The following is a 27,146-nucleotide window of genomic DNA, read 5'->3' as shown; positions in this document are numbered from 1 at the left end:
TGGGCATTTTGAAACAGTAATTCCCTTGGTGAATCTGCTTCCTTTGAACTTGCATGCTGTACATTCTTTTGTACAGTAAAATTGAAATAAAAACTACTTTAAAGAAGCCACAGAGGGTAAGATGAAGTGAAATGGAAATAAGTAGAGTCTTGGAGAAAATGCATAGATGGGGAAAAACCTGATGGAGAAAGAGATAAAACAGGAAAGAAACATTGCAAAATAAACCAAGTAGAAAAGAATTTATGCAGAAAATCAAAGGTGTTATATAGTTTGCATAGTTTATTTAAACAGCTTTCAATCAAAAAGGTTATCTCATCTTAAATATTAGATTCTGTTGGCTAGTTACCTCTGAGCTAAATAAGTGCAGAGTTCTGAATTTGGGAAGTGGTGACAACAAGTGCTTGACATTGATCACCTAATGGAACTGGATTGAACTTGGTTGAGAAAGCGAAACATCTTTGTGACAGAGGTCACAGTTCTCTAAAGGTCCATTGCCAAGGCAGAGAAGCTGTAACTAAAGCAAATTAGATTGTATTGTCAAGGCCATTCAGTATAAAGTGAACTGCACCATTTCATGCTTATACAAGAGCTTCAATGTTTAGAGACGTTCACCTAATTTTGATACACTCAGACAGTGGGGGGATATAGAGATGTTGAAAAAGGATCGAAGAGCCTCAGGTCTGAGTACATATCTAAGAAAAATTTTAGTCCTTCAAAAGATTTGGAAAAGTTGGTCTGTTCACATTAGAGAGACCGAGAATTCAGGGACAATTCAGCCAGCATATAGAATATTGAATGGCCAAATTATGTTTCAGTTGATAAGTCATTTAGATGCATTACTTAGGGAAGATCAGACATCATATTAATTTTGTTACAGTCAAGTGAAGAGGGGTGAATCAGCTACCTTCTTGAAACACCTCAGTTGATCGGAACCGATATTTTTGATTTTTAAATATACAAAGTCTTTTCCCAGGCATGGGGGAGTCCAGAACTAGAGGGCTTAGGTTTAGAGTGAGAGAGGAAAGATATAAAAGGGACCGAAGGGGCAACTTTTTCACACAAATGGTGATGCGCGTATGGAATGAGGTGCCGGAGGAAGTGGTGGAGGCTGGTACAATTACAACATTTAAAAGGCATCTGGGTAGGTACATGAATAGGAAGGGTTGAGAGGGAAATGGGCCAAGTGTTGGCAAATGGGACTGGATTAGGTTTGAATATCTGGCTGGCACGGGCGAGTTGGACTGAAGGATCTGTTTCCGTGCTGTACATCTCTCTGACTCTATCTAACTATACCACACTTCAGTTAGAATGTAGTATTAGTTAAAATTAAGAAACCAATTGTGAGGTTTTCTTACATGAAAGAAAGAAGAATTTTATAACTTGCACTAAAAAAAAATCAAGCACACTCGTGAGTACCAATGTAACATTTGAAAGGGAACACAGTCTAAATACAAAAGGAAGATAAAGAATATGCAGTTTGAAAAGTTCTTAGTCATTATAGTTGAACCTGAGACCTTGGTGGCATAGTTCTTGTCTTGTCTCCTTCATAAAATTTGTCAAACCCTGTAGTTGTCAGTGAATGCATGTTTCTCCATTTTGTCCATCACTGGGGTTGACTGTTGAGATGTTGGAGAAGGAAACCGGCATAGAGAAAGCCTTCCAGTCCTTCTGTTAGAAATCCATTTTATTCTTTTTGCCCCAAAATACTTTTTCTGAAATACAATCAACTTACATATTTCCATGACCTGCATCGTTGTTTTCTCCTCGCAACTTGGATAACCTACAGGCAACTTTCATCTCCCAGAAAGGTGTTAATCAAAAATAAGCAACAACAGTTTCATCCTGCTTGACTTCGTTTCAGTGCCTTTTGAGAAAGAACGGGTTTCGACTCACATTGTCTTTGTTTATGCTATGTAAATTTCATGATCTTAGATCATCCTTGTGACTACTGTGGTGAATTTTCTTTTTTTTTTGAAATGCTATGTTTGTTGCCAACACAAATTCAAGGGATCTGATCACTGTAGTTGTAGTACCTGTGATGGCATTGCATTCCACCAGAAACTTTGCAATAATAACTTGGAAAACAACACATCTGTTCACTTTGAAAGACTTTGAGGCACTGATCTACCAATGTTCTCCACCCTTTAAATGTCTACAAGTGTAGCTCAAGTTAAAACTGGGGAGTACTAATTTTAACTGCGGAAGCTGCAGGGCGTCTTGTGCACACCAAGAAACAAGTGAATTGGTGAAAGGAAAATGGGCAAGGAGCAGGGTGACTAAAGAAGAGGAGAACAGGCAATGAGTCAGATGGTGAGGGGAAAGGAGAACCAGCAATGAACAGGGTGGGTGAGGAGACAGGAATATGGGGCAAAGAGAAAGGAGAATAGGGCAATGAGCTGGGAATGGGATGGTGAGTGAGCTAACAACAGAGGTAGAGAACAGGATGGTGAGAGAGAAAGCAAAATAGACTCATTATTTCTGGCTTCAGTGCTGTATTGACATAGACAACAATGACCCTGACTTTCTGCTCAAGTGTGTTGGAAGGAGATGATCCTTTTTGTAACCAGGTTTAGTCCATGATTGGTGCCAGTTATGAAAATCAAATGATGGGAGTTAAAAATTAAGGGTCAATATTTTGTGAGTATCGTGACAACTTATACAGCAGTAGGATGAGTTAGATGTCAGGTGGTGGTTCTTTTCCAAGAGATTTAGTTGACCTTTGCCATGAGTCATCTACATTTGTGATGAATCTCTGGATTGCTCCAAAACATTCAGCCAGTTCTATTTTATAAAATAAATAATAAGCTCGCAACAAAAATAAGCCTGATTAATGTGGTCTTTTGGGAGAGTTTTTACAGATGGATTTTTATTTAATTGGCCTTGGGCTTTTATCTGTGTTTTTTTAACTTTTGTGGAGAGCACGTGACTGTTGTGTAGGGGCTGTACCATCCTCTTGTTTCACATATGATGACTCTGTAGGCAAAGATGTACACCAGTGAACCAGATGGCCTTTTCCTGCTTGTCATTTTGTATACATGTAAAAGTTTTAGACTATTAACAGCTACCCAAAATTGGGAATGTTAAACTATTTAAAGCCATAGTGTGTTGATTTAATTGTTAAGAAAAACATAATTACTGACACTAATTAGTAGTTGTAAAGATTACTAATTTATAGGCCAGCCTCACAATGGTTATCTTTATGTAGACTAGTCATTAACTTAATTTGTTCTGAATTTGAAATGACTTGGCAATGACCAGCTACAGATAAAATTTGTTTTGAAACACCTTGCTAAATTTTAAAATTTAGCTTAGTTGATTTAACAATGAATCCTAAAGCTGGGCCCAAAACAGCTGCGTTAAAAAAATGGAAAAGTTGATCAGTTGAATAGAACTTATCATTTTAAACTTATCTCGCAATAAATGAAGCCTTTTGTTTGAATGCGTCAGTATGGTATATTTTCAACTTATGTAATTAATTGAATGGATAGATCTAATTATCCAGGTGGGAAGTCTGAAACACCTGGCCTCATTAATATGAATTTGTGTGGCTTTAATCCAGTAGATTCTTTGAGGTAAGATATCATGAATGTTGGTCCTTCGCAAAGAATAATTTCTAACAAATATAACCAAATTATTCTAAAATAATATAAGCATTATGAAGAGATTAATAAGATTTAATTTTTAAATTAATTTGTGGGATGTGAGCATTGTTGGCTGGCATGGCATTTAATGCCCACCCTGGTTGCCCTTAAAAAGGTGGTCATGAGCTGCCTTATTGAACCGTTGCAGTTCATATGTGGTAGGTTGACCCAATATGCCCTTCGGGAGGCTATTCTTGTTTGTACCTTGAACCATAATTCTGATTTCATTGAGGAGAAAAATATCTGTTAGCTCCTTGTTGCTTTCCTTTACACCTCCCCTATTAATTTTGTGTATGCGATTCTCAGTGGACTGATCCAACTCATAGATATTTAAATATATTCTTACAATCCCATTCCACGCTTGACTGATAAAGAATTACACTTGAGCAAGTTAGATCATGTGCTGTTAAGTGGGTCATTTTTTGATTGTTTAAAGTATTACGATTTGTATTCAAATTTATTACTTGCATTAATCTAAGCCCAGATTCCAGTTTATAGTGAATTAAGTCGGTCATAGATTTGTGAAATGTGCACGTAGAGTCAAAATGTAACTAGAAATGAATGTCGATGAGTTGTACTTTTCATGCGCAATTTTCTAAGTTGGAAAATACTTTTGATCCTGAAATGAAGTACGTACAAACCTTAGACTGTTGTGACACTGACAGACAATCTGTGTTTCATCCTTGATCTTTATGAGAGAAACTTAAAATTAATTCCACGACTGTTCTCTGCTGATAATTCTGTGCACCCTTATGCTTCAAATATTTTAATCTATTTTCCCTTCCAAGTTGATATGTTCTCTGCCTTATTTCTCCCTGTGGCAAAGCAGTTTATGCTCCAATAAAGCTCTGTATTAAAAAGGTTTTCCTAGCTTGTTGGTTAACTTTCTTGCTGACCATTTTAAATTTGATACCCCTGATCATTAACCACTGGAGGCAATCGTTATTCCCTGTTCACATTATCCTAACTTGATAGTTCCAAAAACTCTCCAAATTGTCCTTTTTTTTTAAGATGTGGAAAGCATTTAGCTTTATGCTGTTACCTGAATGCTACTTTTTTTTTACATTTTTGTCAGAGCATAGTTTTTTTTTGAAGTGTTTGAAGATTCAGTGATCCAGGTTTGACAGTTCCGCTACTGAGACCCTTGCCAAAGTGTTCACATGTAAATAGAAATTTTCATTGACCCTATAGCATTATGAAAATTATTTTTAAGGTTTCTGGAAATTAAGATAACTATAATCACTTCAAAGTCTCAGTATTTGGACGGCACTGCTTAATTTGATTGGGCTTGCCATTGTTTTTTGTGCAGCTGGTTGTTATGAAAAAGGATTAATTTTATAAACAAGTGCTCCATGACAAATTCTTCAGCTTCAACTAGATAAATTAGAAATGCAACAATTTGAGAGATTTTAGTTACTGATATAATAGCTAAAGTTATCAGTCCATTTGTTCTTGTCAGTAAGGCGGGGCTCCAGTTTAGAAGGTTGTGTATTCCACTTTCTGTTCCTGTTCCTAACTCAGCTGCTCTCATTAAGTGCAGTTTGCTGGGACTTGGCTGAGCTTCTCAGTGAATGTAACGACACAGTGGTGAACCCTTCTGTTAGTTAAACCAAACACCCAGAAAAGCTGACCTCACCTCCTAATCTTTTAAAATGAGTGACAGAGAACTCTGAAATCCTACTGTTTAAAAAAAAAAATTGATTTATTCTTTAACTCTAAAAGTGAGCATTAAACAACAATTATTCACAAATCTAAGCACCCTCTTTCTCTTAACTACTTATTACCTGCCTCCAATTCTGTAACAATATGCTGTTCCAATAAGACACTTATTCAGATTGCATCAACTTAATTTCAAAACCACACAGCTGTCGTCTTTGGTGTCTGTCTTCATCCAGCTGAAGATCTTTCTGACTCATCTTCTTTCTTTTTACTGCGAATACATTTCATCTGAAAAGTTTCCTTTGATAGAGTGTGTTTCTTAATAGGTCTCTTCCTTTGGCAGTTACTCTGACTCCAATTTTCAAAATGCCTGCATTTTTATATCTGAGGATGAAAGATCAGTCCTCAGCCGAGGACTCGCCTTCAGCCCCCTATGCTCCCGGATTAATGAGTTCAACACACGGCAAGACATCGAACAATTCTTCCACCGCCTTCGCCTCCACGCCTACTTCTCCAACCAGGATTCTCGCCCACCCTCTGACGACCCCTTCTCCCGCCTCCAACGCACCCCATCCACCTGGACATCCCATGCTGGCCTCTTACCCGCTCTCGATCTCTTCATAGCCAACTGCCGCCACAACATTAACCGCCTCAACCTGTCCACCCCTCTTACCCACTCCAACCTCTCACCCTCGCAACATGCAGCCCTCCACTCCAACCCCAACCTCACTATCAAACCGGCAGACAAGGGAGGCACGATGGTAGTTTGGCGCACCGATCTTTACACCGCTGAGGCTAAACGCCAGATCGCAGACAGCTCCTTCTCTGCCCCCTTGACCATGACCCCACCTCCCACCACCAAACCATCATCTCCCAGACCATCCATAACCTCATCACCTCAGGGGATCTCCCATCCACCACCTTCAACCTCATAGTCCCACAACCCCGCACTGCCCATTTCTACCTCCTGCCCAAAATCCACAAACCTGACTGCCCCGGCCGACCCATTGTCTCAGCCTGCTCCTGCCCCACCGAACTCATCTCTGCATACCTCAACACGGTCCTGTCCCTCTTAGTCCAAGCTCCCCACCTACGTTCGGGACACCACCCACGCCCTCCACCTCCTCCATGATTTTCGCTTCCCCAGCCTCCAATGCCTTTTCTTCACCATGGACATCCAGTCAATGGAGGGCCTCAAAGCCCTCCGCTTCTTCCTTTCCTGCCGACCCAACCAGTACTCTTCCACTGACACACTCCTTCGACTGACTGAACTGGTCCTCACTCTGAACAACTTCTCTTTCCAATCCTCCCACTTCCTCCAAACCAAAGGACTAGCCGTGGGACCCGCATGGGCCACAGCTATGCCTGCCTCTTCGTCGGATATGTGGAACAGTCCATGTTCCGCAGCTACACTGGCACCACCCCCCACCTCTTCCTCCGTTACATCGATGACTGTATCGGCGCTACCTCGTGCTCCCACAAGGAGGTTGAACAGTTCTTCCACTTTACTGAGACCTTCCACCCCGATCTCAAATTTACCTGGACCGTCTCAGACTCCTCCCTCCCCTTCCTAGACCTCTCCATTTCTATCTCAGACGACCGACTCAACATGGACATTTACTATAAACCGACCGACTCCCACAGCTACCTAGATTACACCTCCTCCCACCCTGCCCTCTGTAAAAATGCATCCTATATTCCCAATTACTTCGCCTCTGCCGCATCTGCTCCCAGGAGGACCAATTCCAATACCGAACAACCCAGATGGCCTCCTTCTTCAAAGACCACAATTTCCCCTCAGACGTGGTTGACGATGCTCTCCACCGCATCTCCTCCACTTCCCGGTCCTCCGCCCTTGAGCCCTGCCCCTCCAATCGCCACCAGGACAGAACCCCACTGGTCTTCACCTACCACCCCACCAACCTCCAGATACATCGTATCATCCTTCGTCATTTCCGCCACCTCCAAACAGACCCTACCACCAAGGATATATTTCCCTTCCCTCCTCTATCAGCGTTCTGGAAAGACCACTCCCTCCGCGACTCCCTCGTCAGGTCCACACCCCCTACCAACCTAACCTCCACTCCCAGCACCTTCCCCTGCAACCGCAAGAAATGCAAAACTTGTCCCCACACCTCCTCCCTTACTTCCGTCCAAGGCCCCAAGGGATACTTCCATATCCGTCACAAATTCACCTGCACCTCCACACATCATCATTTACTGCATCCGCTGCACCCGATGTGGCCTCCTCTACATTGGGGAGACAGGCCGCCTACTTGCGGAACGTTTCAGAGAACACCTCTAGGACACCCGCACCAACCACCCCGTGGCTGACACACTTTAAGTCCCCCTCCCACTCCGCCAAGGACATGCAGGTCCTTGGCCGCCTCCATCGCCAGACCATGGCAACACGATGCCTGGAGGAAGAGCACCTATCTTCCACCTAGGAACCATCCAACCTCATGGGATGAATGCAGATTTCCCCTCCCCCCACCTTATTTCCTCATTTCCCCTTCCCCCACCTTATCTTAATCCCAACCCTTGGACTCAGCACCGCCTTCTTGACCTGCAGTCTTCTTCCCGACCTCTCCGCCCCCACCCCCTCTCTGGCCTATCATCCTCACCTTAATCTCCTTCCTCCTATCGCATTCCCAATGCCCCTCCCCCAAGTCCTTCCTCCCTACCTTTTATCTTAGCCTGCTTGGCACACTTTCCTCATTCCTGAAAAAGGGCTTATGCCCGCAACGTCGATTCTCCTGCTCCTTGGATGCTGCCTGACCTGCTGCGCTTTTCCAGCAACACATTTTTCAGCTCTGATCTCAAGCATCTGCAGTCCTCACTTTCTCCTAGTGCATTTTTATATTCCCAACATCAGTCATCTCATTATTTCGATATTGGCAAAATAATAAATTCAAACTCAATTGGGTTTTGCTATCCAGGGGCATAGTTTAAACTGGTTAAATTCAAATTACTGTCAAAACAGCAACCATCTCAGGTATCCATTTCACAGCCAAATGTTATATATGTTCAATTTTCCAGTACACACTGAAATTGCTATCCAGTCATATCACACAGGTGCTTGTAATTTCTCAGTTCAGAACAGCATCACTCTCTTAAAGCTACAGTACACACCTTCAACTTCATAATACAAAACACTGTGTACAAGCAGGATGTTCCATTTAAGATGCAAAGAAGTAGTGAAATGCATTCCACTACGCAGAAGCAGATCTGAGATTTCACTTTCTGTTGTTATGTCATGTGTAACCATAGTACTAGTATGGATTTCTTCAAGCTGAATCAAAATTATAATTACCAGGGTCTTCCTGAAGTGTTATCATCAGTTTACTTTTGAGAGTGAAGCAATGCAAGTGCAGAATCCTTTTCAGTCATAACATAAATGACTTTTCTGTATAAGATTTGTGTGTATGTGTAATATATTTACAGAGCATGTAGCTGAAGAGAGATGCAGATAAAGGACTATGACAGCAATTTTGAGAACGCTTTAAAGCAACCATCAAATAGCAAAGATAGTCTTTGCCAAAAACTTTTCACATGCCTGCCCGTTGAAATATTTTCCATTTGGAACAATATGACTCTGTCTCTTTGCTTGTCCCATTTATTCTACATGGCCATCTGTGTTTCTTTAGTTTCTATCCCAGTTGTATTTGCACTTTTCTCTTGACAAATAAAAAACATTTTCTCTTTGCATGTCATGTCCATTTTCAGCCTTAGGGTTCAACTACTGTGTTTGAATGTGTTTCAAGTTCTGACTTGAACTCTTTCGCTGTTGGATTTATTGCAAGTTTTGACTTCACAGTGAGACAACGAGAGAGGTTTTTGCAATGTCTGTCCCCAAGTGGTGGTTTCCACTGACTGGTATCTCCAAGGTGCAAGGGATCCTAATTCTATAACAGGTGAAGCAGTGACTCTGTTGTCAAAACAAGGATAATTGTACATCCAACTTCCTCCTCTTCTTCCTATTTCTGTTGAATCAGGTAAATACTTGAAAATGTCCCTAAAGAAGAAATCTAAACAGCAATGCAAATCAGTTTACTATTGAGAGTGAAGCAATGCAAGTGCAGAATCCTTTTCAATCGTGACATAAGTGACTTTTATGTACAAAATTTTTGTGTATGTGTAATATATTTACAGAGCAAGTAGCTGAAGAGAGATGCAGATAAGTGACTATAACTATAGTGACTGTAATCTAGGGCAGATAATGGATTAGTTGCATCAGGGTTCTGCATTTCGTAACTGTATCATTTAAACTAATCAAGCACCATGAGCCTCTAATACTTTCAATCATAATTTATCCAAAACAAAGTATCTTGGAATAAGAATAAGTACTTCCTTGGCAGCATTGACCATTACCCAAGTTGCTATGAGGCAACCATGCAATATTGAATGAGAGTAAAGTTGACCAATGGTGAGATGACAGCTACCTGACCTTGAAAGACATTAATGAACTAGTTGAGCTTATACAACAGATTTCATGGCCAATAACGAGTGTTATGGTGGGATTTAAACTTAACTGGTGTCAAGTTTCACTGTTTATTTAAGTGCAACAGGGGTAGATTCGGCCAAACCAGTATGAAAGATTGGTGAGTTCCAAATGGAAATGAAAGATACTCTAAACCATTCACAGTTGAGTTTCCATAGTGTTCACATTGATTCAGGATTCACTTTGCTCTTACCATTATTGGCCCACAAAAAGTACTTCCAGATCGAACTTGCAAGGTTTTGATAGCTCCTTATACAGAGTTATAGAGTCATAGAGATGTACAGCATGGAAACAGATCCTTCGGTCTAACCCGTCCATGCCGACCACACATCCCAACTCGATCTAGTCCCACCTGCCAGCACCCTGCCCATATCCCTCCAAACCCTTCATATTCATGTACCCATCCAAATTCCTTTTAAATGTTGCAATTGTACCAGCCTCCACCACTTCCTCTGGCAGCTCATTCTATACACGTACCATTCTCTGCCTGAAAAAGTTGCCCCTTAGGTCCCTTTTATATCTTTCCCCTCTCACCCTAAACCTATGCCCTCTAATTCTGGACTCCCCCATCCCAGGGAAAAGACTTTGCCTGTTTACACTATCCATGCCCCTTATAATTTTGTAAACCTCTATAAGGTCACCCCTCAGCCTCTGACGCTCCAGGGAAAACAGCGTCAGCCTGTTCAACCTCTCCCCATAGCTCAAATTCTCCAACCTGGCAACATCCTTGTAAATCTTTTCTTTAATTAATTTTCTTTAGTGCATAATAACATTTCTGGAGTTCTTTTCATAAAAAAACTATATGACAGCAGATTTTCTAGTATACATCAATGAGACAACAAATAATTCATCATGTTTTTCTTAAGATTATCCTCAGTGATTACTCACAGGCAGACGACTAGCACCCTTACTAAAATGTTTATTTTTACTGATAAATCTACTTTCCACATTAGCTCTCTCAAATACATCAAGGAATACATTGTAGCAGAAACACAAAAAATAAATAATTGCCTTTTATTAAGCTACCTGCTTGTATTAATTTATGGAAATCATTTGCATTAATAATTATGCAAATGATTTTCATATTAAAATAACCTAACCAGTAGGATTTTAAGCAATTTCCCAATTTCTGACCAAAGCAGGAACATGTCATATTGACTTTTATGCTGCTGGATCTTTGGAAGTGATTCTCTGTTGAGTAGCTTTATTATGCTACTTTTGGTGATCATGATTTGGAGTTTGTTTTCCACCGAGGCTAAACTAATGTATATATTGATTTAAGGGGCACCACTCTGCATGAAGAATGGGGCAAGGCAAAGAGGCAGACCGTTGTGAATTATCGCAGTTTGTAAAGGGATTGAATTTTGCACCAGAATCTTAGCTGACTGAGCTAACTGACCCAGTATGAGCAGAATGCCTGTCTTGGTGTTTAAAAAAACAAGTAAACTGTCGTCAGAAATTGACCTGCATAAGTGTTCACAGAAAGCTCATTAAACTATACTTCTAATAAAATTGGCTTCTTTTATAGCCGTTATCCGTGTTTCTTAAAAACAGTGGGATTCCTGCATTTGATTAACTGTTTCTTCGGGCTTGCTTCATAAGTGTGTTATTGGCTTGTAGAATTTTTAAATCTTTCATTTTAAGCTTCAATGGGCCATTCATTAATGCCTATATAGAGTTTCTATTCAACAGTTCTTGAAATAGTTGTACTCTGGTAAAGCACATTGCTAGCATGATACTACAGAGGCATTATAAATCTAAAATTGTTCGTATGGGTATTTGATCTTCTATGGTACTGTAGTGTGGCGATGCTGCTCCCTTAAAGTTATGCCATCCTTGGCCTTTTTTTCCAGAGAGGTCATAAAAGCAGTGATTCCAAAACGTCTGGCTTGGATGGGTTTTCTGTCTGTCTGTCTGTCTGTCTGTCTTTCCTTCCTGTAAGACCTTTGTTGATTTTACCTTCCTTGCAAAGGGGTGTTTATGGGGATTGTTTCAAGTATTTGGAACAGCATTATTAAATTGGGATGATCTGTTGGGTTCTTGGATAGGTTAAGTTTTTCAATATTCTGTTCTCTTTTGTTTGTGTTTCATTTGGTAATCAAATTCTGTTTTGCTTAAAACTAAGTGGTTTGACCAACTGCATCTCTCCTGGAATATCCACTCCACACCTGCTTAAAACAGCTAGCAAAGTTAGGGTCCAGACTACTTTCTTGAAATGTTTTGAGGGAGTCTGGCCTGGTCCATAGTGGTACAGATTCAGGTCAGTGTATTTTTCAGGTGAAGTCTGATTATAATGCATAGCATATGCGAATCAGAACATGCTTATATACTTCACTTTCAACTTAAAAATCATAGAGGCATACATTTAACTCCAAACATTGGTCATTGCAACAAAAATGGTGGTTTGTTTGCACTTGATATCTTTATCAATATGATGCTGAATATTTTAAAATGTAAGCTGTTTATCAGTTTAAAACATTATGTTTTTATATGTTAGAAAGCAGAGGATGATGACTTGGTGCTTACACCTGATGGTACCAGGGAGTTCCTGACATTTGAAATTCCTCTCAATGATACTGGATCTGCAGGCCTCGGAGTTAGTGTCAAAGGTAATAGATCAAAAGAAAACCATGCTGACCTGGGCATATTTGTGAAATCCATCATCAATGGAGGAGCAGCATCGAAGGTAAATCAATTTGGTATCTAGATGATAATTAAGTTTTTAATGACTGCTTATAAAAGGATATTTACAATGAAATTCGCTGATGCAATATTCACCACATTTATCCCTTCATCAATTGAAGTTGTTGACTCTTTGATGAGATGTGGTTCCATTGGGTTCCAGACACCCTCTGATCCTGGATCATTTGTGAATTGTGTACGTGGTCCTATTCTTCAAAGAGACCTATGTGTCTATGCTGAGTAGAGGCCAGAAAAGAAGATTGAGTGATGAACTTACCTCCTCAGCCAAGAATGTTCTGCTTAATTGGAGCATTTCCATTGCCACAGTTGCTGAGAGCAGATAATTTAACACAGATCAAAAATTGAACAACTGCACCTCAGTGATTTTTTTTTTCAAAAAGTACATGGAGATGCTTGTGCCAAGAGAAAGAAGCTTTAAAACTTGAACAATATGAAATTACTTTAGTATTCTAACAGCTACTTTGAGAGGGAAGCATCCTTAAGCAAGCTATTGAGGCACAAAATCAGGGTGAACCAAAAGTGAGTAATGCAATGAAAATACTTTAGATTAGATTAGATTACTTACATTGTGGAAACAGGCCCTTCAGCCCAACAAGTCCACACCGACCCGCCGAAGCGCAACCCACCCAAACCCATTCCCCTACATTTACCCCTTCGCCTAACACTACGGGCAATTTAACTTGGCCAATTCACCTAACCTGCACATTTTTGGACTGTGGGAGGAAACCGGAGCAGCCGGAGGAAACCCACGCAGACACAGGGAGAACGTGCAAACTCCACACAGTCAGTCACCTGAGGCGGGAATTGAACCCGGGTCTCTGGCGCTGTGAGGCAGCAGTGCTAACCACTGTGCCACCGTGCCGCTCACTTTATGCTTATGTTCACTGAGAAAGACACTGGAGAAAATGCCTGAATAATGACAATTTAATGAGGATTAACAACTCTTTGAAATATTATCGAAATGTTTAAAGCAAAGGCTGAAATGAAACCACAACGATATTTATCCAGGAGTTCCAAGCCTCTTCTGAGCCAGGATTACCAGGCTCATGTCCCAATTCAGAATTTCTCCACTACTGTAGTGTGCCATCATCATATGGCCAAACAAATTGATAATCAATCTGTACATCCTCTGGCTAAGCCTGTGGTACCTGCTCAGTGAAAATCAACAGAAGGCAATGTCAATCTAATTCATTATCCTTCCAAACATAACCTAGGAGCAACATATGGAAGCCCTCTTAAGGATATCATCCATGAACAAAGAGAGAGATGTCTCCTGTTAACTGTAAGTCTAGTATAGTCTACTTCAAAAACAAATCTGGCAAAGATGTTGCTATTTGATACAGTGGGATTCCAGGACATAACCTGGAAGTGGCTAAAGAACTGGTTTCAGATTAGAGAGCTGCTAATTAAGAAACCAAGAAATGGGAACAGCTGTGCATACTTCCAAACCTGCTTCATCTTTCAGTAAGATATTCTTGATCTTCTTTTTCATTCATACCGCAGTCCATTATCCTAACGTGTCTGCATTTCCCATGTTTTATTTGTCAGATATCTATAGACCTCCATCTTGGATGTAAGAATCCACATTTGGTTGAGTAAAAAGGATCCTCCTTATTTATATTCTAAATGGACAATCTTTTTATTCTCAGCAAGAAATCCTCAGTTGAAGATTAGCGAGGAAACATCCACTCAGCATCAGCCCTGTTATCCACTTAATAATTTTATGCTTTAATAAGATTAACTCCCTAGGAAATGTTAGTTTCACCTACTCAATTTCTTTCTATGGGGCAGTTAACTTATCCCTGTTCTTAAAAAAAACTCATTCTTGGACCTTTTTATTTCTTTTGTGAGTTGTGAGTGCCAGTGGTAAGTTTGACATTTGCTGCGTATCCCTAATTGTGTTTGAAATGAGCTTGCTTGGCCATTTCAGAGAGCATTTTCGAGCCAATTATTGGGTCTTCAGTCATATGACGGCCAGTGCAGGTAAGGACAGCAGATTTCCTTCCCTTAAGGGCATTGTGAATCCAATGTTCTTTCACAACAATCAGTGAGAATTTTCAGGATGATCACTGTTTTCTCTCCACAGGTGTTACCAGACCTACTGAATGTTTTCAGCAATTTCTGCTTTTGTTTCCGATTTCCAGCATCTGCAGTTCTTTGTTTTATTTTAGTGATGCCAGGATGTCATGGTGACCCAGTGGTTAGCACTGCTGCCTCTCAGTGCCAGGTGCCTCCGATGATGTCTGTGTGGAGTTTGCAAATTCTCCCAGTGTCTGCGGGGTTTTCTCCAGATGCTCTGGTTTCCTCGCACAGCCCAAAGATTTGCAGGTTAGGTGAATTGGCCATGCTAAATTGCCCCTTGTGTCCAGAGATGTGCATGCTAGGTGGATTAGCTATGGGAAATGCACGGTTACAGGGATAGGGTAGGGGTCTGGTTAAGATGCTCTTCGGAGAGTTGGTGTGGACTTGTTGAGCTGAATGTCCTGTTTCCGCACTGTAGCATTCTGTGAAGTTGTATGATAATTTTCTGGTCATCTGCTTTAGTGAGATATGGCACACGCATCCCCAGAATGTTATCCTGTGTCTCTGGATTTCAAGGCCAGTGACTACAGCATCATGTCTTCACAATGCACTCCCTCAACAGAAGAACACAGGGCTATCAGTTTAACCGCTTCGGTTTGCTCCTCCATTTCATAGATTTCTTTTGTATTTCTTCATGGGACATGGATATCACTGGCTGGACCAGTATTTATTACCACCCATTTTATTACCCTTGAGTCCACTGGGCTATTCAGTGGACAGTGAGAGGTCAACGACATTGCAGTGGTTTTGGAATCACATATAGTTGAGATGAGACCAATTTTGTATCCAAAGTGGATAACATCACATCCATAAATTTATATTTCATCTACTGTGCTCATGCCCACTTCACTTTACATGTCAAAATATTTCTGTAATCTCCTAGTGTTCTCTTCACAATAACACATTGTGTTATCAGCAAATTTGGATATCATACACCTAGTGACTTGAATTTTCTCTCACAGGCATAGGGACAATGCTATTATACCAAAAGACGCAAATTTCTTGGTTCAGATTTTTAAAAATTCTTTATTTGGTTAATTTTTAATTGGTTAAACATGTTATGACACACACATGGAACAGTTAAAGAACAAAGAAAATTTACAACCCAGGAACAGGCTCTTCGGCCCTCCAAGCCTGAGCTGATCCAAATCTACTGTCCAAACCTGTCACCCAATTCCTAAGCATCTGTATCCCTCTGCTCCCCACCTACTCATGCATCTGTCCAGACGCATCTTAAATGAATCTACTGTGCCTGCCTCTACCACCTCTGCTGGCAACGCATTCCAAGCACCCACCACCCTCTCTGTAAGTAGTTGCCACATGTATCCCCCTTAAACTTTTCACCTCTCACCTTAAAAGCGTGACCTCTCATTATGAAATCCTTCACTCTGGGGGAAAAAGCTTATCTGTATCTACCATGTCTATACCCTTCATAATTTTGTAAACTTCAATCAAGTCCCCCCTCAATCTCCTTTTCTCTAATGAAAACAAACCTAACCTACTCAACCTCTGTTCATAGCTAGCACCTTCCATACCAGGCAACATCCTCATAAACCTTCTCTGCACCCTCTCCAAAGTGTCCACATCCTTTTGATAATGTGGCGACCAGAACTCTGCACAGTATTCTAAATGTGACCGAACCAATGTCCTGTGCAATTTTAACATGACCTGCTAGCTCTTATACTCGATACCCCGTCTGATGAAGGCAAGCATACTATATGCCTTCTTGACCACTCTATCCACCTGTGCAGCAACCTTCAGGGTACAATGGACCTGCACTCCCAGATCTCTCTGCTCATCAACTTTTCCCAAGGCTCTTTGTATAATTCACTTTAGAATTAGACTTGCCTAAATGCATCACCTCACATTTGTCTGGATTGAACTCCATCTGCCACTTTTCCGTCCAACTCTCCAGTCTATCTATATTCTCCTGTATTCTTTAACATGTCTCTTTTGCTTTCTGCTACTCCACCAATCTTCGTGTCATTTGCAAACTTGCTGATCATACCAACAGTGCCCTCTTCCAGATCATTTATGTATGTCACAAGCAACAGTGGCCCCAACACTGATCCCTGTAGAACACCACTGGTCACCTTTCTCCATTTTGAGAAACTCCCTTCAACTACTATCTCTGTCTTCTGTTGCTCAACCAGTTCTTTATCCACCTAGCCAGAACACCCTACACACCATGTGACTTCACTTTCTCTATTTGTTTACCATGGGGACTCTTATCAAACGCCTTACTAAAGTCCACTTACATGACATCAACAGCCCTTCCTTTATCTATCAACTTGGTCACTTCCTCAAAGAACTCTATTAAGTTGGTAAGGCACGATCTCCCCCCACACAAAACCATGTTATCTATCACTGATAAGCCCATTCTTTTATAAATATAAATAGATCCAATCCCTCAGTACCTTCTCCAGCAACTTTCCCACCACTAAGGTCAGGCTCACTGGTCTGTAGTTTCCCGGAATATCCCTACTACACTTCTTGTACGGAGGACAACATGAGCAATCTTCCAGTCCAGCGGCACCTCACCTGTGTTTAAAGGTGTCACAAAGATAGCTGTTAGGGCCCCAGCTATTTTCTCTCTCACTTCCCTCAGTAACCTGGGAATATTCCCATTGGTCCTGGGGATTTGTCCACCTTAATAACCTCTACCCTACCCAACACATCTTCCCTAATTATGTCAAGTTGGAATTTTATTTACACTCATGGAATGTGGGGATTGCTGACTAGGCTAATTTTTATTGCCCATTTGTGCAATTAAAAGTCAACCACATTGTGTGTGGGTCTGGAGTCGCACTCAGTCCAATATTTCATTCAGTTGTAAATATTTTTCTAATCAACTTGTTTAGAACGAGGTTACACACCTCTGGAGAAGGTGGGACTTGAACTTGGGTCTCCTGCAACAGAGATGGAGGCACTACCACTGCACCACAAGAACTTTTGATCATCACATCTGAGTTATCGATGAAGATTGTGAATAACTGTTTCCTCTCCTCTTCCTTTTTTGGCAAACGGCGTTATGTTTGACATCTTTCTATGCACACACAATTTCCGGATCTCAGGAATTCTGAGCTATCAAAATCTGCATGTGCGATCTAAGGAGCTGTTTCTTTGTAAAGCATTAGGTGGTGGTCCATAAGCTGTAGGGTATTTATTGGATTTTAATCCCATTAATGTTTATGTCTTGCTTCTTTATTATAACTTTCTTAAATTTTTGACTTTTCTGAAGAGCGGGTTCCTGACTGTTTCTAGAATTGACTCGTGCCTCCTTCTGTACAGACATTGTTTAATGTCATTGAATTTTTGTAACCTTTTTGGTGGTTCTGTCTCTAAGTGATGCACATTTACTTTTGTTAATTCATTCCTGTATACCTACTTATAGAGTCTTTTACAATCACTTTGGATACTTTACTGAGTTCTAGACTCCTCAGGTTTACTTTATTTTTGAATATTGGCTGACTTTTCTGATCATTGAACGCTCATGTTAACTTGCATTGTTCATCATAGTAGACCACTTTTTCTGTGTTTTTTTTGTTTTTTAAGAAAACATAGCACCCTTGTTTTTTTGGAATTATTCTTTAAATGTTTTCCATGGTTTATCTACACTCATATTTCAATCCAGTTTGCTAATCTTCCTCAACAAATTTGTCCTTCATATCTTTGTTTTATTCACATTTAAGACTCCAGCTTTGGGCTTAACTAAATCACTCAAACTGATGTGACCAATATTCCCAAGAATGCCTTTTCCTGAAAGGATATTGTATAACCCCACTAAATTGCACAAACTAAATCTAAAATGGCCTGTTCCCCCAATTTGTTCCTTCACATACAGATGTAGGAAAGTATTTTGAATGCATTCTGTGAATTCTTCTCCACGTTGACTGTGAGCTTGGTTTGCCCAGTTTCTATGAGAATTCAAAAAAAAATAATCATTGCATTTTCCTCTACGTAGAAGTTATGTGAAGTCCTTAATGAGGTGCATTAAAGAGCAATGTTAAGATTTGCATCATTTCAATTGCAGATTATCAACTTTAGTTCAAAATCTTGACACAAACTATCCAGTATGCATTCTGTGGAATGGTGTTTAAATCAAAGAAAATGATTCAGAATGAATTGACCAAATGTTGTAGTTGGGTGGGACAACGTTCAATGATTTTTTTTGTAACAGAAGTAAAAAGTAGGTTTAGATATATACCATGAATGTTGTTATAGCATGTTAACATTATAATGATGTTCTTCATGACCATTTTGAAAATGGACATACAAAACATTTCCTGTTTTCATGTTCGTATTGTTGAAGGAAACATATACTCCCCTGACTTTGTGGGAAGTTTACTCTTGTTTCATTAAATTAGATTCCCTCCAGTGCGGAAACAGACCCTTCAGCCTAGCAAGTCCACACTGATCCTCCAAAGAGCAATCCACCTGGACCCACCTCTCTCTGACTAATGCACCTAATGCATGGGCAATTTAGCATGGCCAAATCACCTGACCTGCACATCTTTGGACTGTGGGAGGAAACCGGAGCACCCGGAGAAAACCCACACAGACACGGGGAGAACATGCAAACTCCACGCAGACAGTGGCCCGAGGCTGGAATCGAACCGGATCCCTGGCACTGTGAGGCAGCGGTGCTAATCACTGAACCACCGTGCCGCCCCTAAGCATACTTTTCAAATTGACAAATATAACTCCTGAATACATATAGCAAAGAAATGCCTTGTCAAAAGAGCTTGAATGTTTCCTGAATGAATTTGATGACTGGATTTTGAATGAAAATGTTACAAATTGAGAGCTGGTCTAAAGCAGGGCTTTATTTTATCTTCACTTCAGGATGGTAGACTTAATGTGAATGACCAGCTTATAGCAGTGAACAGTGAATCATTGTTGGGAAAAACAAACCAAGATGCCATGGAGACACTACGGAGATCCATGTCCACAGAGGGAAATAAGAGAGGAATGATCCAATTGATTGTTGCCAGGAGGATAACAAAACACAATGAGGTAATAATTAGTGTTGACTTTGATAATGTAAGGCTACAAAATACAAACCCCCACAAAGTAAATTACTTCCTTTTGAAGTCAAATGTTGAAAAATGCATACACTCAATTCCGGAATATACCCATTTTTGTAAGTCTCTGAACAATAATGTTTCTATTAAATTTATCATTAGAGTTTGCTGTGAAACAGTAAGTGAACATTCGTCAAGAAAGATAAAATTCAGGCTATCATGAATAAGATATGATTTCAAAGATAATATCTCTCTCTTTATTGCAGATGCTAATATGTATTCAAATTTAGGTCAGATAAAAATGTGCTCCCCAGAGGTTAGAATATTTCTTAATTTCCACCTTTTGTTCAATACAGTGGTTTGACTGCCAGTTAGACAAGGCAAAATATATTTTTTAAAATGTGACTTCATCAATGTATTCTTTTTTAAGGTTTTCTGTTCCTTTTTCTCCTTAAATTTTGTTTTCTTTTGTGTGCAGTACAATCTGGTCCAGACAAAATATTCAGTGAGATTAAGTCTTTTTATATTTATACTTGATTACTTGAATTCTGTTAAGATTCTAAAATGTGCCTGAAAGGTCGAAATGTTTTGAGGGCAATGAATGATTATTTAAATAGAGTCAATATGCAGGGCAACTGGGAAATGACAGGAGGTGGTCTTTCAGGTAAAATGCTCAGAGATTTAATACAGATGTGATGGGCTGTATAGCCTCCTTCTGCACCATTATAGTTCTGTAATTCTTATATTTGTGTGTTGTGTAAGTTTTTTTTAAGTGATGATTAAATCAGTCTGGAGATAGACACCTTTAATTTAGAATTTACCTTAATGCATTTCTTGGACTGAGAGTAACACACTGCCTCTTTTTTTGGAAAATGACTGTTGGTATGCTGCTCCGAACCAGAAATTTAAATATAAAGCTGATAATTTATTTCCAGAACACTCAATGAGAGAGAAAAACAAATGTTGTTTTTCTAATGTATAAAATTGTATAAAAATTGTTTTTATTGTTTGAGTGGAATGTTCAATTTCAGCAACTCGACAGTGCAGGCCACCCACAATGGTTAGACTTATGAATACGCATTTGTCTTTTGGCTTCTATGCAGGTTGTTCTCAATTTCATTTGAGATTAACCTGACCTTGATTTGATACGGAGTTTCTGTTATTCATGTATATCTTCTTCACATAACTAAAACAACAAAGTCAGAACAATCTGAAGCAAACAAAAACAGAAATTACTGGAGAAACAGCAGGTTTGGCTTAATTTGTGGAGAGAAAACAGTTCACATTTCAAGAGGGAGACAGGACTTGAAACATTAACCCTGCTTTCTCTCCACAGATGTTGCCAGACCTGGTGAGCTTCTCCAGAAATTCTTATTTTGTATTTTGTTTCCCCTCTTCAGCATCCGCAGTTCTTTATTTTGTTTTAAAGTCAAAAAGATGGTAGTTGAACTGAAATATCCTCCATGTGCAACAATGAATGCTTCATCTTGGTTAGGATCTGTAATTGGCTCTGAGAGATAACATGCATTGGCTTTTACTGAAGGGAATTTTATATTGATTCCCCAAGTGCCAGTTGATAACTGTGCATGGCATTTCATCCATCTGTGCACCATAGCATTTTATTTCATGAGTTATTGTCATCTGGAGATAAGTGGTATACCTCAGTGGTTCGCTTACTTTCCGTGACTTATCGCTGCATTTTAAACTCCTATTTCTACTTCCTCGTTGGTAGTTGTGACTTCAGCAATACAGGCCCCAAGCTCTGAAATTCCCTCCCTAACCATTCCACTTTGCTCACTTTCTTTCGACTGTAGTTAAAAGTCTGAATACATCAGTAGGGTTTAGTCCCTGCTACTAAATTTTCATCCTTTGGCAAAATGTCAGTTTGTTTTTGTCTGATTTCACACTGTGAAACTCTTTATGACATTGCTATATTCAAGATGTTGTTGAAATGTCATTTCTAGTCCTATCTCGAAGGACAAGGTCAGCAGATCCATGGGAACGTTAGCACCTTCAAGTTCCCCTCCACGCCATTCACCTGACTTGGAAATATATCACCATTCCTTCACTGTCACTGGGTCAAAATCCTGGAATTCCCTCCTCATGGCACTGTAAGTCAATCCCATAGCAGGTGGACTGCAGCGGTTCAAGAAGACAGTTCATCACCATCTACTCATGGGCAACTAGAACCTGGCAATAAATGCTGGCCAGCCTGCAATGCCCACTCCCCACAAATTAATTTGGGAAGAAAAAGGAATTATCGTACCTCATGTTACGTTTTGTTCCGATGTCTGCAGCACTTGCCTGGCACTTGTGCAAGTTGCATCTAAAACCAGAGCACCTTTGCTTCAATCTGTGTGTAGGTATTTACCAATCAATCTGGTCAGAAATGTTATAACATACTTCCAGAGCAGGTGGGGCTTGAATTCAGGCCTCCTGGCTCAGCTAAGGACAATACAAATGCAACACAAGAGCCCTCTCAATTTCTGTGTACCAAATATAGAAAGAATTGTGTTCAGCTGCTGCATTTTGTTTCTGTACAGACATGTCAGTTATAACTAATTTAAAGGTGACAGGAGGGAAGCTGAAGTGAAGTCTGCTGGATTAAAGGAAATGAGTTGAATCTGTTGGCTTTATCAAAGATTCACTGGAGAAGCAGTGTTCATTGATTTTTCTGCAATGAGTTATCAATTGATCTGGCTACTAAATTATGTTTTATAAGCATTAGTGAAGGCACTTGGGAGAGAGCTCCACTTTCTATCCCTTTGGAGTTACAGTGATAAACAGAGTGTGACCTTTTCAGATTTTTAACAACAGTGCATCTTTTGAAATGTATTTAAATGTGTAGGTGTTCTTGCACAAATAATACTAATTAACAGGATTCATGATAGGTTAGGTTTGATCTGTGGAAAATTGTGCTGAAAGCAAATCATCTCAAAAATCATCAAAGAATAGAGTAACAAAAGGATGAATACTTGCCTACACAAAATGGTTTGTGCACGCGGAAATTAATATCCTTTTGACTTGACTTGTTTTCCCAGGGAAATATTATTATACAATCCTTTAATTTAAAAATTGATTAGAAAAAAGACCAATTTCAATACTTGTTAACATTTAGTTTCATGCTCGTGCTGAAAATAAACTTGTCAATGTAAAATTAGGTGCTCAGTAGTTGTCCTAATATTGGGTAGAAGTAGATCCTTAAATGACATGTGATTCTCATTCTTATTTTGACTGACACACATCATTCACCTTTGAAAGAAATGAAGAGAAATTAATTTGATTGAGGAGCCTGCTATTTTTCATAGAAGTTGTGTTAAGCTAATTGTTAAATCTCGGTTTAATGAAATTATCACTCAACTGTAATTAAAGCTAAGAAAATAAATTGTTGCTTAATGATTAAAAGCTTAGCATTTAATTTGTTTACTGCAGAATTTTACAATATTTGGGTAGTTCATGCTAAGTCTGTAATTATGTTGATCGATCACTGCAATAAATAGAAGTTGAGTAAGTCTACATTTTGCAAGTTCCTTTGCCTTTCATTTCTATGAAAATGATAATACTTGCAACAGAAAGTATTTTTTGGAAGCATATGACCTCTCCAGACATCTGTCTCCTATGTTTGGAACATGGTGCGATGTTTCTTACCCCCTCGAGTGCCCGTGGCATTCGGCCAACTTCCAAATGTCAGGAGGAATTAGTCCAGTGCTTTGACTTCAAAGTCTTTGTCATGAAAGCTTATTTCAGTTTGCTCTTGGCCTTGCCTGGAAGCTGCAAAAATAACTCCAGCATATCACATACACTTACAGATATTTACCATACAGATTACTCCTATAACTGCTCTGTGATGCAATTTATTTAAAGATATTTTTAAAACTAATGAGTTATTTGTTTATAACCCTCTAGCACATATTCACAATATTAAATTATAAATTGTTTGTTTAAAGCAATTTAGATGTTAGAATAATGTCGCAATAGTAGTAGTAGATGGTGAGGTACTTTAACATTTAAAAACCTGATTGTTGCCCAGAAGAGAAGACATTAAACTATCATCATTCAGATTTCTAAATGGTGCAGATGGGCTCAACTTGACACTTTCATGCAGAATAGAATAATTGGTGTGAACAAGAATTTGGAATGATGTATCTGTGGTATTTGATTTGGCTGCCTTTCTGATCATTCAAAAGCTGTTGTTTTTTTCCTTTTGGAATCTTTTAATCTCCATGCTGACCTTTAGTTCAATACATTTCTTACCCCAGTTTTGATCATTTTTAATGTGAAAGGCTTCCCCACCACATTGTTCACATCACGCAAGTCAAACTCCAGCAGCCTGTTTGATTTGTTTTAATGGTTTCATTTTCTGAAATTACTTTTTATTATGCAAAATATCCAAATAAACTAAAATACAAAATCAATTTCTCTTTGTGGAATTGATAAATAAAACACAGTTTTTAAATGCGATTGTGATAATAGTGTTGTCCTGAAATGTTACAAATAATTTTTAGCTCCAAGGCAGCTTCAGTTATTTTGTAGAAATAATATAATAGTTTAGTGGATGATTCTGAACTTTTGAATGAGCCAGTAGTTTGTTTTAATGATAACTGTTCATTTGCATACATTCTGCTTTTGCATGATGTTCTCTCTTTCTGTCATTTAAAGCGGGGACTTGTGCGGTGCTGTCGTGCCATATTGTGTTTTCACCCAAGCTGAACTTGTGGCTGGGCACCATTTTCTTTTTCACCTGCTCTACAGCATACATATGCATTGATTTTCCAGGAAGTTTACTGTACAGTGAACCAGAGTCTCAATTCTCCCTTATTTCTTGCCTCACACAGATTGAAATGGCTCTAACCAGGACCTTGAACTGTTATTGTGGCTCATTGTCCGTCCATATCCTTTTCAATCAACTCTGCAACCTACTATGCGTGCTATCCTCCTTGAACACCAGCAATGGGGCACACTTTGGCTGGTTCTACTTTTACCAATCATCTTGTGCCTTTCTATAGTAATTCTGTTAATTTTTGATATCCTTTTAGGATTATTCCTTGGCACCTTCCTATTCCATACCTAGGTGCTACCCATTAGCAATATCTTTTTTCGACCTTTACATCATTTTCAATTTAAGTTGAAAAAGCACTCAGCTCTGTCTTTCCCCTACTATCAATCTCTGCACTATGTCTCACTATTTGGCATCCAGTCTATGATAAGCTCTAGTTTTCTCGAACTAAACATTTGGAAGAATTAATCCATTGATCTTTCCTTCTCTAACTATGTGCTGTTGTCAGTGTCTCAGCTGGCACTACACTGTTTATGGCCTTGGAGTCATATTTAACCCTAAATCTTCACCATTGCAACATTTTCACCTTTGTGAACTTGAAATGACGTCAGGTTCAGCCCAACTCATTGAAATCTTCATCCACACTTTCCTTACCTGAAACTACAGCTATTCCAGTGTGATATTAATAATTGTCATATTCTTTCAATTTAAGGTCATGCACAACTCTCGTGCCCATCCTTTCTTACTCATCCTCCTCTGTAATTACCCCTGTTAACCCATACCCTTCTCCAAATGCTTTAAATTTAAAATCATCACTCCCATTTACAACCCTGCCATTGTCTTAACGTTATATTGTAAATTTCTCCAGCTTTGCAGTTCTCTTGGCCCTTACTGTAAACCCTCTTTTGAGTCCAGCTTGTTGTGCAAACCACCCTGGCTTTGAGTCGCTATCTCACTTTCTCTCTCTCTCTCTGTCTCTAGCGCTCTCTTTCACTGTCTCTAGCGTGCTCTCTCTATCCCTGTCCCCACATCCCCTTTGCCCACCACTGCTGGCTATTTTGCAGGCTGGCTATACCATCTTCTCAAGTTCACCACCTCCTGTTTCTTTGACCTCTTAAAGTTAATTATTTAGTCAAGCTTTAGTTCCCCCATCCACACAACTTTACCTGTGTCTTGATGCCCATTTTTTTCCTTGCTCCTATTTAAGAAACGCTAATACAGTTTCTTTTTATGGCCAACGATTTATTTAATTTCAAGTTGTTCTCTCTCATTAAATGACATAATGGACTCGATGGAATCAATAGCGTTCTAGGATACAGGGCACAGTCTTAAGATAAGGAATCATTTATGCAGTGAAACACAGAAAATATTCTTCACTCAGGCATAGGATCAGTCATGATGTTGATTAACAGAGCAGTCTCAAGGGATGTATGTTTTACTCCTCCCCCTATTTCTTGTGTTCCTACAACAGTTCAGGTCAAGATGCTCCTAAATTCAATGTATGGTCTAATCTGAATTCCCTTTATCTAAGCTGCAATAGCAATTGGAAAGTCTAACTAGGAAGGATTGGACCAAGCTTTATCTTTGTGATCAAATATATAGGTCTTGACTCATTCCCTCCATAACAAGGTAGTTGATGCTAACGGTCCATCTGATAATTGAACAATGATCGCTTTGGGAAAATACTGACAATTTGTTGATGACCATGGAAACACATCCAAGCAAGAGTCAGAATCAGGAGGAGTAAAAATTATTTCTGATATGTCTTTTTTTAATCAAAGCTATTAATCTGACTTGCTTGTTAAAAATGGTATCTTGGGAAGCAAAAATTTGCATTTGTGAACTCTGTAAAATTCTGTAGCAATTTTTACGTTTTTATAAACTGTGGACTAATTTATTAAAATAAATGGATATGGCACAAATTGGGTAGCTGCCTGTTCTGAACACTTCCAATTATCTTTTTCTACTTTATTTTCCCCGCACATGGGAACTGAACAGAATCATGATGTAGCATTTATATATCGTTACCTGGAAAAGGTGCATTGGTGTCAAGGAATGTAAAGTCAGAAGACAGCAGTATAGTTACTGTCACTCTGGTGAAGGTGGAATGGTTACCTGTAACTGTAGATGTGCCTCACCGCAAGTAGAATACTTAGTGAAGTGAATGTTTAGTGATGATCATCCATTGAATCAGTCCTGTGGAAACGAAGACCACTGTACTGTTGAGAAGCTGTAGTGCATTTGAGGCATTGGGGGAGAACTGAGCAAACACTTGTTAAAAATAACAGTTTGGAGATTTGTGCCACTTGCATGATTGAATACAAAACCCAGTTGCAGAAATGTTTTCCTTATGTAGAGTCTGTAGTGTGTTTTCAATCTAATCTCTGATATACAGGCACAGTATGTGAAATTCCCAAAGAGAGAATCCAGATTGAATCCCCTTAACTGATGCTGATGCCATATGCATCAAGCATTTTCAAAGTGCTGTTGCATCCTTCTAAGAGTCGAGGATTGTTTTTCCTGTCCATTCTCTACATACATTGTGTTGTACACTTTGTTATGAGAAACAATTCATCGGCAAGGATATGTAGTCAACTTGTTATTGTTGTGACATTGCACGCTCGTGCCCAAGACTGTTAAAGCTTGGGAACAGCCTTGGCTAATCTTTTCCTGTTCCGCTTCCTGTATCCTCTTCAAATCTTCCAAGGAACAGAGTGATTGATTGCTTTGGTGCACATGTCCCCATTTTCTTTACAAAT

The 27,146-nt window shown here is 39.5% G+C and overlaps 1 protein-coding gene across 5 annotated transcripts in view; it reads left to right on the top strand.

Moving 5' to 3' along the window:
* pard3aa (par-3 family cell polarity regulator alpha, a) overlaps nucleotides 1-27,146 on the top strand; it is an 858,224-nt gene that overhangs the window by 561,543 nt on the left and 269,535 nt on the right. For all 5 annotated transcript variants that reach the window (XM_043690628.2, XM_043690626.2, XM_043690630.2 and 2 more), the window contains exons 13-14: nucleotides 12,299-12,487; nucleotides 19,432-19,602. In XM_043690628.2, coding sequence (XP_043546563.2) covers nucleotides 12,299-12,487; nucleotides 19,432-19,602 — 360 coding nt within the window. The remainder of the gene's footprint in view (nucleotides 1-12,298; nucleotides 12,488-19,431; nucleotides 19,603-27,146) is intronic.

Source organism: Chiloscyllium plagiosum, unplaced genomic scaffold (genome assembly GCF_037043375.1).
Source record: "Chiloscyllium plagiosum isolate Xiang-an unplaced genomic scaffold, Cpla_swu_hap1 HiC_scaffold_5, whole genome shotgun sequence".
Taxonomy (NCBI): domain Eukaryota; kingdom Metazoa; phylum Chordata; class Chondrichthyes; order Orectolobiformes; family Hemiscylliidae; genus Chiloscyllium; species Chiloscyllium plagiosum.
The sequence above is the reverse complement of the archived record's forward strand: the minus strand, read 5'-3'. Positions and strand labels throughout refer to the sequence as shown.